The 14,429-nt window shown below is 33.5% G+C and overlaps 1 protein-coding gene across 1 annotated transcript in view; it reads left to right on the top strand.

Annotated features, from left to right (window-relative positions):
* Positions 1–14,429, top strand: part of NAMPT (nicotinamide phosphoribosyltransferase) — a 38,333-nt gene that overhangs the window by 12,354 nt on the left and 11,550 nt on the right. Inside the window, exons 4-8 of the mRNA XM_043872262.1 lie at positions 1,507–1,635; positions 6,535–6,693; positions 7,173–7,309; positions 10,659–10,884; positions 12,394–12,513. Of these exons, the coding sequence (XP_043728197.1) occupies positions 1,507–1,635; positions 6,535–6,693; positions 7,173–7,309; positions 10,659–10,884; positions 12,394–12,513 (771 nt within the window). The remainder of the gene's footprint in view (positions 1–1,506; positions 1,636–6,534; positions 6,694–7,172; positions 7,310–10,658; positions 10,885–12,393; positions 12,514–14,429) is intronic.

The following is a 14,429-nucleotide window of genomic DNA, read 5'->3' as shown; positions in this document are numbered from 1 at the left end:
CATGGGGCAACTTGAAAATTTAAGCCTATTTTCTGGACTGTAGAATACCTAAGAAAATAGATGGTGTGAATCTAGGACATTTCCTTTACTGAATAGTTAGAATGGTTTGGTACAGATCTGTGAAATGAATTTTCATTCTTTATTATACTGTAATATTCCTGTCTAACACATTTGGATTCCTTGCTTAAACTTTTGGGCATCCAAAGACATGGAAATTGAGTTATAAGTTGAATTGTCCCCTGGCTGTTTTCTTTATTACATAGATAGGTGGGGAATGGTATCTACTGACATCTTTCCATGTTAATTATCTCTAAAATGAATGTCTTTTTCATTGTAAACTACCAAACACAAAGTGATAAATACTTTCACTTTCATGCCTATATTGTAATACTGAATTTTACTAATTTTGGCTCCTTGAAGAAGTTGGGTAAGCACTCTGCTAGTTTTCCATATCTTAAGTAAAGTCAGTAAAATCTGTTGGCTAACTGCCACATTTAACTCATTTGATTTATTTTGAGGATAACAGTTATGGTTAAGTTAGATGCTGTGCTCAGTAATATAATTCTCAGTCATCAAGGTGGTAAATCTTTTCATTTTATATTCAGAGAATCTTAGGGATTCATAGATTCTCTACAAATAATCTTGTGTAATCCGATTTTATAAGCATAGAGTCTGAGACGTCTAGAATCGTGAATTTTTTTTTTTTTTATCTAGTTATCTTGTCCCAAATCACATAAACTGTTAGGATTTCTGAAACAATCTACCTTACTAAAGTTAACCACAGCTTTTAACTTTAAAAAAGGGGAGGCTTAATTAAGTATCTAGTAACATGTCATGTAGCCACTATCAGTTCAGTTCAGTCTCTCAGTCGTGTCTGACTCTTTGCGACCTATATCCTCAGCCTAATCTGGGAGAGACTTGTTGCACTTGGATGTTGATTGCGAGAGTTCTAGAAACTATACTTAACAGTTAGCCTGTCTACTACGAAAATAGTGTCAGGTCTACTACCAGTATAGAGAAAACCTATTCAAGATTCTTCTACTGGCAGAGAGTTCTTTTCTTTTTTAGTTTGTTCATTTAATTTTGCTCTCTAACAGCAGCTCATTATTTTATCTTCCAGTCATTAGCCTTTCTTTTATGGAAAAGAAGACTACTTAGAAGAAATATAGTGCTCTTAGAATATGTTGGAATAAACTCTTTGAAGGGGAAAGAAGAGGAAAACAACTTTGTTTTGGAATTATCTTCAAGTGATAAATTTTCTTAGCAAAAGTACTTTGATAGCATAAAATTCTAAAAATTAGTAATACTAAACTGTTAATCATAATAGTTAATTTTATTTCAGGAGGATAAGCATATTCTGACCATATTACTAGCAATATAGTAAGATCTACAATTGTAATTTCTCTGACAGTAAGTTTAGCTTCTGTAAAATATAAAGAACCTTATTTAAACAGGTAATGGTGTACCATCTGTTGAATGAATAATTTCACTATTGTCTTTTACCAGAAATATGATGGGCATCTTCCAATAGAAGTAAAAGCTGTTCCTGAGGGCTCTGTCATTCCTAGAGGAAATGTTCTCTTCACAGTGGAAAACACAGATCCAGAATGTTACTGGCTTACAAACTGGATTGAGGTGAATTGTTTTTTGTTTTGCTTTTCATTCTTAACATTAATTGTAGACGTAAAAACCATTCAATTCAACTGGGATTCTAGTTTAAAAATTGCTACTAATAAAATTATGTAACCTCCTACCACCTCCTAAAGCTTTTCAGGCCTCAGTTTCCTCACCTGTAAAATGACAGTTGGACTAAATAATCTTTAAATTACCTTCCAGTAAAATCTAATCTTAAATTGTAAAGAATCATTACAGTTAAAGTTCAGCTGGCTTCCATCTTATTTGTTGCAATCCTAAATATACACCACCATAGAGAAAGATTACAAAAACAGCACAGGTACATCTTTAGTAACTTGAGACATTTTAGTAATCGTTTTCTTTGTTCCTATCTAATCAGTTTAGGGCCTAGACTCTACCACCTGGTATTTCTCATCTAAATACATTCAAGGTTCACTGTAGAAATTTCACCCTATTATCTGAGACTTGTTTACTTGGTGCTTTGTATGCTCTATCTCACTAATTTATTCATTAAACTAATTTGCTGTTATAAAATAATACATTTGGGATTCATTTATAAAGACTAGAAACAGTTTAGAAAAACTTTTAATAGCCTAACAGGCTCTGAAACAATGAACAATTAACTAAAATAAAGATTTTAAATAGTTCACTGCTATGTGTTAAAACTGAATTGTGAACTCAGAGTAAAAGGAAACATATTAATAATTCTCATACTCCTTTACTGACAGATACTTTATTTTGAGGGGATGGAATTATAAAAAAGAATAGAAGAGTTATTAAAGAACCACATCATCTAGTGTATCTTTGACCTTCAGTGCCAAAAGATCCCAAACAAATAAATCTTACTTTGAAAATCATCATTTGTTAATCACCTTTTTTCACTTTTTTTCATTTTAGTTTTCTAGTTGAGGATTTAGTCAATAAGCACTCTTCCCCCGTGTTGAATGGGAGCCTCATAAAGCAGGTGTTTGTGGGCACAGAACTAGCTTCAAGTCTACCTTGCTTTTCAAGTATGTTTTCCTTTAGAAAGTGAAAAATACTAGCCTTGAAAAAAATTTTAAGTACCTGTTATAATTATCATTATTTAGATGTATTTCACTAAAAAAAAAAAAAAAGTTGATGTTTTTATAAATTGTGGACATCTTAGTAGTAGTTTGTTAGCAAACATAAAGATATTTTTAAAGATTATTAAATGTAAAATCCAATATGAGATTTAGATTTTGAAGGGAAAAAAGTTCCCTATTTTCATCTGCTTATCAAGTTTACCTTCTATTCTAATATATATTATTTAAATAATTTCAGTCCTTGGTATGTATTTTTATCCAAGGCACAAAAATACATGGTCTGAAACAATTCTTTTCTGAAAAATCCTATGGTTTTTTTTTTGTGTGTGTGTTTAAATACCATGTCTTCAGAAAACACTTTCTCACAATGACTTTGCCTCTTCTGTGGGTTAGAGGATAGAGGAGGTTCATCTTTCTCTTAGCCATCTCCCACCCAAGTTTACTACCTTGTAAATGCAATCTGTTACCAAATCCAAAAAGCTTGTTATTTAAAAACTTGAGGTTTTCTTCAGGAAATCCTTAATTTAAAACATTTAAAATAATAGTGCTTAGTAGTATTCTTTCTATTTCTCCCTCCCAGTATGTGCAAAGTTTTTTTGTGGTGTTTATTTTTTGGCCTCACTGCACAGTTTGCAGGATCTTAGTTCCCCAACCAGGAGGTGAACCAGAGCAGTCAAAGTGCCAAGTCCTAACCACTGGACCACCAGGGAATTCCTTGTGCAGAGTTATTAATAACATTCTTTTATTCACCATACACTGAATTTTAAAACCCACTAAAATTATTGAATTGCTTTATCAATTTTAATATCGGTGCTAGAAGAAATCTTAGTCCTCAAATCAGATTTCAAAATGTATTTAGGAGAGCTTAAGAGTTCTTCAGAGGTATCTCAGACTTAAGAGGGGCTGAAGAATGAGCATGTTGGGCTAAACTTAACAGTTTCTTCCAACCAAAAAAACAAAACACCTTTTTGCTGTTAAAAATCAAAGGTGACTTTATAAACTATCACACTGATCAAATGCCCTCATTTCACAGATGAGGAAATTGAGCCCTGAAGGGTGAAGGGACTAGTTAACAAAGTAGGTCCAGTACCCTTTCTACTATACCATACCGTGTCTCATTTTTTGAAATTCTTTATTCTGCACAGTAATGATATAATGAACTTATATCATTTATATCTTAAATAAAACTTTCAGGTTCTTTTACTTTAGTCTTAGTTTTCAGCTAAAAATTTTATCTTGATTTGTGTGGGCAAATTGCTGTTTTGGAGAAGTTTCCAACAAGGCCTACTTTATTAGACCTTGGATTAACCCAAACTAACTTGCCTTTTTTTCCCTTGCTTACATCTACAGTGATCTTTTTTAAAGGGGAGTGATTTTATTAAGAGTATAATTTAAGCTGATTTTGTTGGACTATGGAAAGGAAATGGTGATGTGAAGGATCACTGTGTCTCATAGTTATTTCTCTCCTTCCCTGGCATTTTTCGAGGGGTAAGGTCAATCTTCTACCTTTATAACTCAACTAGAGTTTTTCACATTATGTTTTCTATCTTTCTCATACTCCTAGATAATATCATTCTAAGTTAAATTAAAATTATGAGTGGATTGAATTAAAGCAGCAAATGAATATTGATTACTAGTTATATACCCCAGAAATGCTGGGCACAGATATTAGAGTAAGGTATCTGTTACTTAATGGCCTTTGGAGGAGGAGCAATTTATTCTTAACTAAACAATAATACAAGTAAGAATGCTAAATTGGTAGCAGAAGTAGTGAATTCTGTGTATGGGGGAAAAAAAAACTTTCCCATTTCATGAAGGTATTCTTCATGAAAGAATGAAGAGTTGAGGTATTCTTAGGATGGCAAGTAGCTCAAGGGAGACTATAGCAAAAAAGTGGAATATATCATAAGCAATAAACCTTTAGATGGTAAATAAGGCAAGATTGCAGAAGGCCTCAGGTTTCAACATGAATTGGCCTTCTTCCTCTGTGGAATAGATAGCCATTAAAGGATTTTAAGGAATGACACAATCTGAATAAAATTCTGCTTTAGAAGGATAACCAGTGGCAGTATAAAGAGGAAGAGAAGCTAAAGATTAATTAGAAGTAGGATACTCATAGGCTGGGGCAGTGGAATCACTGAAATTATGAAAGAAGAATTTCAGAAGCAGAATGCCTAGGTAAGAGGTGATTTGTCATAGAGTTCAAATTAGGAGTTGCATCAGTTTTCTACTGTTACATAACAAACTACCCCCCCACCCCCTCAAAAAAAGGCTGTTATTTCTCATGATTCTGCAGTTGACTGAATGGTTCTCTGATCTTGCTTGTACTTACATGTCTGCATTCAGGGAGGGGTTCAGCTCAGATAAGGGACAGTCTAAAATGGCCTTACTCCCATGTCTGGACCTCAGCTTAGGCAGCTGGGACTGCTGGACCTCTTTTCTTAACTTAGGCTTCTTCACAACAGGGCAGTCTCAAGGTTCTAAGAAAATGAGAGTAGAAGCTATAAAACCTCTTGAAACAGAAGCTTGGAAGTTATAAATATGGCTTCTGCTACATTCTGTTGGTCAAAAGCAAATCATAGGAACATCCCAGAATCAGGGATGAAGAGATAGATTACACCTCTTGATGGAAGAAGCTGCAAAGAAGTTAATCACAAGAGTCTTTAACGCTGCAGTTTTTGTTTTTAGGGGACTGAGTTGGGAAGTCCAAGAATAAATAATCTTTTTATTTTTACTTATTTTATTTATTGGTCACTTATCTGGTATTCAGTAAAAGCTTGTTTTGTAAACTTTAGAAAGTAAGTAGCTTTTTGATTGAGCACAGACATGTTGTCATCTTAGCAGCTCTTTCTAAAACTTGAAGCTGCTGTAATAGCAGGCTATCTGGTTTACAAAAAGAATAGGAAATTATGATCCCAAGATGGAGGAGTGAATTCCTAAGTCATAAAAATTAATGTAGTTGCTGTGATTAGCCGTTTTTTGTAGTTGCCTGGAAGCTAAGGAAAAGGGGAGAAAACCAAGAGACATTTCTTATCAGGAAGTAGCAAGTCTTAGCATTAAAACGTAGCAATTCTTTCATTTCCTCATTTGGAAAACTATATAATAGGAACTGAATTACAAAATAGGGACCTCAGAAGTAAACAGTGTATGCAGAAATGTTTCATGTGCCTCTTTTATAATGACTTTTGATAAATGCCAAGGACATAAAACATAACTCAGTGAATAGAATTGTCTAGTACTAAAGTATCTCACATATATAACCTACCAGTAGTCATATTAGATCCAAGGAAAAATTAGATCCAGTACTAGAGGAGTGAAAAAATAACTTCTCTAGATGTACACTATTCAAGGTGCAGTCTGTGGACCAGTGCTGGTCCATGAACTCTTCGATGCAAGTCTGCATGAAATAAAGAAATCAAGGATAAGCATTTAGAAACTTTTATGGCAATTGCCTTAGCATCCAAGTGTGAATATAGTTTGTAAAACTATTGATCCATGATAGATTGAAAATAAAGAAATACATCGGTCATTCATCACAGATAGTTTTCATAAATATTTGCTTCTTTGGAGCTTTGGATGGAAAAATAGATAATTCAACATTCTCTACGGTTTAGGGTCTAGTTTGCTTATCGCTCCTTTTGCGGCTTTGAGAGCTGAGCTCGGCAGTGTATCTGAAATACATGTGGTAGGCTTCCCACCATACAGCTGAAATGTCCAATTGGTATTTCTACTAGTATGGAAGTCCAGGACATACCTCCAGAGAAAGCTAGGATTTTCCTCAGAAAGAATCCAATTTTTTATGTATTAATGTTTGTGGTTAATTTTATTACTACAGACTATTCTTGTTCAGTCCTGGTATCCAATCACAGTGGCCACAAATTCTAGAGAGCAGAAGAAAATACTGGCCAAATACTTGTTAGAAACGTCTGGTAACTTAGATGGTCTGGAATACAAGTTACATGATTTTGGCTACAGAGGAGTCTCTTCCCAAGAGGTAAGAAACTGAAGGGAACCTCAATTAATAAAATAAATATTGTTGGTTAGGTTACTAGTGTACAGTTTTAGGAAGTTATTTTGGAAGTAGGTCACATTTTGAAATTCCAGAAATTCAGTCAAGGATATTAAATACCTAATATTTGTCAGCCTCTGTTAAAGATACCTGAAATAATAGTCTTTAGTAAACATCTCTGTCCTTTATATATTTGATGGATGGATGTACAGATGACTAAATATATGTAATAAACATGGCAGATGTCAGATAATACTACAGAGAAGCACAAGACAGTAGTGGGAAAGAGGATGATGGGAAGTACGGGTAGATCACTATTAATTAAGTAGGTCTCTTTGAGGAGGTAACAGTTGACTTCTCTTTAAAAATAATTGAAGACAGTAACTCCTTTGGGGGCTATGGTCTGTACTTCAAGTATAGGTCTTTTTCTTTTTTTGGATTTTGGTTTATGGTTTATTTTGCAGACTGCTGGCATAGGAGCGTCTGCTCATTTGGTTAACTTCAAAGGAACAGATACAGTAGCAGGAATTGCTTTAATAAAAAAATACTATGGAACAAAAGATCCTGTTCCAGGCTATTCTGTTCCAGCAGCAGAACACAGGTAAAATTTCTGTTTTCATCCTTTTATTATCTCACATTGGTTTTCCATAAATAAGCTTCTTCATTTTTGTAACTCAGTCATGTTTTGTTTAACTACACAGCTAGGTACTACAGTAAATCTTCTTTATACTCTGTATAAAAACTGTTATCTGGGAGGTAGACAAAACTTTTAACTGTCCTAATAGAAACAATTTAGGAGTTCTTTTTCTAACTTTTATATTGCTCTATACATTTTATTGTTTAAAAAGTTTTAGCTTCTCTATTGCCATATGCAGATAGGTCGTATACTTGAAGTCTAGAAGCACTCATTGTGAAACTTGGTCAGTGTTGTCGCTCTCCCTGCTCTTCTACATAACTTCACTTATCTTTGCTCTGGAAATTATGTTCTGAACCCAGTACCCTCAATTGTAGAGGAGCAAGTTATCCCTTTTGATGAAAGGAAGAGTATTCACATTCTTCTTATGTTTGCTTGTCTGATTTTACTAAACCATTCAAGTTAAACTAGAAGACATTATAATCCAGGCTACAGCTGCTCTGGTTCTAGTTAATTTTACTGAAAGTTAGGAGTTTTTAAAATGTTTGCCAATCCTTATTGCTGATTCATACAACAAAAATAATGTAATTAGTTTGGGAGAGGAGGCTTATTAAATTCTACTTACTTGAATATTGCACAGTGCTAAAACCAGCAATGAGTAAAGCTGAGCTTTGATCCTAGCAATCTACTGGATCCTGCAAGGGATGAAAAGATATAAAGAATTAATCCTATCTTTTGGATAAAAGTACACTAGCAACATTCTGCTCTGTTAAAGTGCTCTTAAAATGATACAGTTAAAGTACTGCAGCAGTGCAAAGGAAGGAGAAGTAGGGTCATATTCCACTGGTAGGATCAAGAAAGGCTTTATAGAGATAGTGTATAAATATTGACTTCTTGAATGATTGGTAAAATTTAATGGCAGACATTAGGGGATTCTTTATTCTCTGAATAAATATTTATTACATATCATGTGTTAAGCATTGTCATGAAAGAGGCAAATATGGATGTGCTTAAGGCATAAGGACTGAAATGTATTTTGTACAGACATTTTGTAAGGAATGTCAGGTGGGCTGGAAAGACAGGTTAATAAGTAAAACCCCTCAAATGTATTTTCACATTGAATGTGCTGGGTTATTCTAATTCCATTTTCAAATGAGGTTGGGCATTGAAGTTTTTGAGCAAAGTAGTGGTCTCAGAGAAATGTTGTAGAATGATCACTTTGATAGTGGGCTATCTTATGAATTTAAAAATAGAGAAAAATGAGAAGTTAGGATTTATAGGAAACTGTTGCAATACTTTTGAGAGATGATGAGGTTCAGAACCAAGTGGCTAAATAAATGGAAAGAAGGGGATAAACATGGGCAGTGGCTTGGGAGATGAAATTGCTAAAATGATGATTTGAACTGGGGCTCAGTAGAAAGTGGATTGAGGTAACATTTACTAGCATTGCTCTCTTAGTAGGGACTTGAATATTTTCACATATAAGTTTCAAAACTAGTGAAATTAGGAAAATAAGAGTGACATTAACAGCTCAAGATTTAAGGGTTGCAGTATTTTAATTTTTGGTCTTAGATACATGTACATCTTTTAAAAACTTACTAATACAGTACACCTAGATGAGACTGTTTATTAATAGTTTTGTTTCAAAGTAATAACATCATGAGTGTGATACTATAAATCTGAGAATAAAGATATTTTCTTCAGGACTTTCATGTTAATACAAGGTGAAAATCTCCTGTATTTTTATAGCCTCATAATATTTATTACATCTACAAATCTGACTCCTTAATATATCAGCTGTTCTTAAATAGACAAGTCTTTTTAAACAACAGCATAGTATAGTGAAAAGAGCTCTAGACTGAAAGTTGGGAAATATGAGTGACCTTAACAGCTGACATACTGGGTGGCCTTGGGCAAGTCATTTATCTCTCTGTTCTTCATTTCCTCCATCCAAGCCAACAAAAGGAGGAACAAAAATTTTTGCATTTCCAACATCAGAAGGTCATTGAGGAAAAATGAACCAACATCTAAGATAACTTTAAAATAAGAAAATGCAAAGCTCTCCAGTGCTAGTATTCTTTGAGCTTAATTCTCTCCCTTACAGAGAAGACCATAGCAATTCTTGATTTGAAGAAAGGGCTTTCTTTATCCATGTCTTAATTTTCCTTTCAACCTGCAGATGCTTGCATGAAGTGGAGAGTAGGCATCATAGCTACTTTGTTCACTATAAAATAAATTTTATATAAATATGCTCTCTCTCCATTTCAGTAGTTCTGGATAGCGAAGTCTATATCCCTGAAGTATATATCCTCTGCTGTCCCCAGCATATCTTTGACAGCTTGAGAGAAGTTGTTTACTTTAGTTCTTTAGAGGAAAAAAGAAAACAGTTTCAGAAGGAGTATGACACTCTAAATAGTTTGGAGATGAATGGATTGTTACACTATCCATTATTTTACTTTGGAAAATGAAGTAGAGGCAAAAATTAATAAATTAGGGAGAAAGTAAAATTACTGGGCATGAGAAAATTGTAACAATTCTAAAATTCATTATTAGGTTCTCATTAAGAATTTGTTATTTATATTATATATTAGTTAACCAGCAAGTACTTTAGTTAAACGCTGTTAATCTGTTCAAAAAGAACCACCATTATTGAGGACAGTATAAAAATCACTGTAATCATTCTTGCCTAATAGAAACTCTCACACTATTTCCCATCTTAATTATGTTTAGTTCAAACTAAATACTGTAATTCTTACTTCCTGGGCATATGTTAGTTAATAGATTATGTTGAGTATATCTATGCATGATACAGTATAAGTAATTGCCTAAGTAATTGTCTTTTAGGTGTAAGGTTTGGATAGTAAGAGATAAAATATATGTCCTTATTATTATTGGTATATGGTTTTGAAAATTCACAAAAGGGAACTGCATTGCTTAGTGAAATAATGGGAGTATGTGTTCATTCTTTCTAACATCTCAGCATAATGTATAGAGTGTATTTAACAGGTGCTTTTTTAGCTCACTCATTTTAGGTTCAGGAATACTAAAAAAGAAAATAACATAGTTTATCCTTTGGTTGAATATGACTTAAGAGTTTGAATAACTATTGGAGAGACTACAAGTAGTCTTAAAAATTGGCCAAAGTGTGGTTTGGTTTGGCTCAGATATTCAACTAACCTCTTGATGTGCATTCATTAAGCTAAATCACTCAACTTCTCTGCAGTGTTGATGGTGTAGTATAGTAAACATGAGATATAATTCAGGAACAGATAATGTGTCTACCTAAGTAAATCTGTATTTTCATTTTGTTTTCTAGTACCATAACAGCTTGGGGGAAGGACCATGAAAAAGATGCTTTTGAACATATAGTAACACAATTTTCATCAGTGCCTGTATCTGTGGTCAGCGATAGCTATGACATTTATAATGCGTGTGAGAAAACATGGGGTGAAGATCTAAGACATTTAATAGTATCAAGAAGTACAGAGGCACCACTAATAATCAGACCTGATTCTGGAAATCCTCTTGACACTGTATTAAAGGTAAATTTTAATACATAACTTGATTATTAAAAGTGCCAGTAGACCAGCTGCATCAACACTACTTTTAACTTCATTCATATACACACCATTTCAGAACTATCTGGACCAGTCCCCTTATTTTAGAGGTGCAGCCCAGAGAGAGTAATAGATTTGCCCAAGGTCACACATTAATAACAGAGGAACTATTTCCAGAGGGAAGGGTCATTTATTAATATGTAGCTATCAAATAGACAAGTACGGTTGACTATTGAATAGATATTTTCTTTTCTACTTACCTTCAAGATTAATAAATACCATTACCATTTTAACCAGTCCTGTGATTTGGTTACCAAGTTTGTGGTTTCTTTCTCTGCCTTTATCACAAGTTATTGCTGTACCTTTGAAGGTTTTAGTGCAAAAGAAGTATGTGCAAGGTAATGTGGAACAAAAGTAATTCGAAAATACTTTTCAAGTAGAGATTCTTTAGTGATACTACCAGTCCTCAATGTAGCCTTGCTGTCTTTTTTTTCCTTCCTTTTTTAAATCTTTAGGACTTGGTTTACCTTCTTTGAAAAGCACTAATAGAAACAGGTTATTGATGCTTACTACTAGAAAAATAGTGTTACATGCTTTGCTTAATTGTGTCATTGAATCTCCAAAAACCTTATGGTCCATATTACAACTCTTTTTTATAGACAAAGAAACCAGCTTAGATTAAAATTCACTTCCTCAAGTTCAGACAACATGTAATAAAATAAGCCAAGTAGCCAACATAGGTCTTTATGACTATCACCGTCTCTCTTTACCACAGTTTCCCAGCTGATGATTAGGTGATGAATTACTCTTTAAAACAGTGGGGTGTAGAATCAAGGAGGTTTTTTCCTATCCTAAGTAATAGACCAGTCTGATGGTTTTATCTTAGCCTGAAATGTGAACTGATTTGGTTTTAGCAAACTGAACAGGTTTCATGTTTTTTCTGTTACCTAATGAAAATATACAAACCTAGTTTCAAGAATCAACTAAGTTATCATACGGAATTCTGTCATTGTTAGAATATTAAACCAGCTTATTTAGGAAAAGGGAGTGTTTGTTGGGTAAAACCTTTGAATCTCTGAGGAAGCTTTGTGATAAATCTTCAGTCAGTGTTGAAGTATTTCAGCTGCTACCAAACTTTCAATAGTTAGTGAATGAGTTGCACAACTTGCATATTAAACAATTTGGCTTAAAAAAAAATTGGTGTCATTGTTAAGTGAGAAAGACTTCAGAAAATTCAGCTGGATTCATGTTTGAGTTACATCAGATTAAATTATTGGCACAAGCAGAAAAAAAATCCAAGTCAAAAGTGTTATCATAAGTTTTTTAAATGATGTTTTATATACCTTTTAAAAATATTATATTTACCATTGTAAGTTTCTAATGTTAAAGGATTTTTTTCCTGAATCTAATTTGAAAAATGTGAGGGAAAAATATGTTTTTACACTCTTTTTCAGTCTTAGTTATTTTGTGTTGGATGTGTATTTTTCCAAACAGGTTTTGGATATTTTAGGTAAGAAGTTCCCTGTTACTGAGAACTCGAAGGGCTACAAGTTGCTACCACCTTATCTTAGAGTTATTCAAGGAGATGGAGTAGATATTAATACCTTACAAGAGGTATGTATTTTACATTAAAGAGTTTCAATAAGGTAATTCTTATAATTAGACTGTTTACTAATTTGATAACAGTAACATTAATAATTTAAGTACAATTGTTATTCTTTTAGTAAGATAGTGTATGTCTTTTCTGTTAAATGCTTAAAATTTATGGATAATAGTAACTTAAAATATAGACGTACCAGCCAAACCACACTCCCAGTCCTCATTGGCCACCGTGATGATGAGCCCAAAGAAGTGTCACTAGGAAACAAGAAAATGCCGAAGAGTACTCTTTATATGTAAAACAAAAAGTCTTAACACTGCACAAATAGGTCTCAGTTTCAATAGAATGGAACTTCACATACTCTAATAATGTGAAACCTGAATGATACTAGTCTTTTTGATACTGTGCTTTTTCAGATTTATAGAATGGTTTGTTACCTCCTCTAAATTTAGCATTGACTGTTATCACTATTATTGTTAGAGTTAGCCAATCAGTGTAAGTTTTATAATATCTTAAACCTTTTTCCTCTTTTGTTTCTCAAATGAGTTTCTAAAGAACTATAATTTTAATACTTAAAGTACTCCATAACAATTAAGACTATCACTGATACCATGATGTAGATTGTCAACTATTATAAAGCACTGATATTTTAATGTATACTAGTTTCAGATGATATCCACTTGTATAACTCAAGTTACCAAAAGAATTTTCTGTTTGAAAGGGTTGGTGTGAAGGGTTAGAGGAAGGTCAGTACTCCAGTTATGAACAGTTTGTTTTCTAAAGATTCATTTAAAAGAAATAACTATTGCATATAACTCTGAGTACTCCTGTGGTGATATGTATTTAGAGTTCCAAATGACGTCTGAAATAGATCTCTTAAAATAACAGAAATGAGGTTTCTTCCACCAGCTCTTCCAAACCGCCTTGCCTAAGATAAGTGGAAACTTCCCCAGCTCTTCTAAGACATTTGCTGTTGGGGCATTAGGGGCTTTGATGTACAAAGGAAGAAATAGAAGAAAAGTCTGCAGCAAAGAGGAGGACCTGAACATAGAAATCTCAGTTGGCATATTTAATTGCTGTTGTCTTCTAGCTCAGGTGAATTGAAGGTTTCTGACTTGGTGTCAGTTAAGAACTAGTACCCAAGCCTCCGTTTTAGCAGGTCCCTTTCAGATGAAGAAACCTGGGCAAGGTACTGTATGACAGAATATCTACTAGCCCAGTGCTCTTCCCATTGCGTATCCCTGTCCTTCCTTGTTCTTAGGGGCAGCTCTTTAAGTTCGGTTGTTCCATTGGGTATTTGAACTTCTCTTTAAAAACTGAAGCTCTTTGGCTTTTCTTTTCTTTTTTTTTTTTTTTTCATTTTTCTAAATAAAGTTTGAAAATGTACATGCATTTTTAAAGTTGAGAATCAGTTCAGAACTTGAACCTTTTTTTAAAAAATAACTCCATAAACAAAAAGTTAAATCCCAAGACACATATTCTCTGGCATTGGTAAAACCTTAAACAGAATGGTCAGAGAATGAGTAGTTTGTGTTAATACATGCACTCATTACCTAAAGGATAATACCTGCTCTCTCTTCATATAAGAGAGTCAAAATAAGTTTTTAGAAGCAAGGAAAGGAATTTATATAGACTTTTTGTCTAGTCAGGTTTCCTTGTGTAAAATTTTTTTAAAGTAATATTTCCTCTAATTCTATAACATCCAGTAACATTAATAGAAAAATTCACATAAACTTTAAATTGTCTAAATTTCACAACTTGTGATGGTGAAGCTATATGGGAAGAACACCTTAAAGAAATTGGTCCTAAATGACAGAATATGACATTAGGTGGTACTGTTTTTTTGTGAATTCCTCATTCTTGTGTTTCTGAGGTGTACCTAAAATCAGGTGACAGGTCTGAAACTATTTTCTCTGTATTTTACCCAGAT

Source organism: Cervus elaphus, chromosome 18, assembly GCF_910594005.1.
Source record: "Cervus elaphus chromosome 18, mCerEla1.1, whole genome shotgun sequence".
Classification (NCBI taxonomy): Eukaryota; Metazoa; Chordata; class Mammalia; order Artiodactyla; family Cervidae; genus Cervus; species Cervus elaphus.
This window is presented reverse-complemented; position numbering and strand designations above follow the sequence as displayed.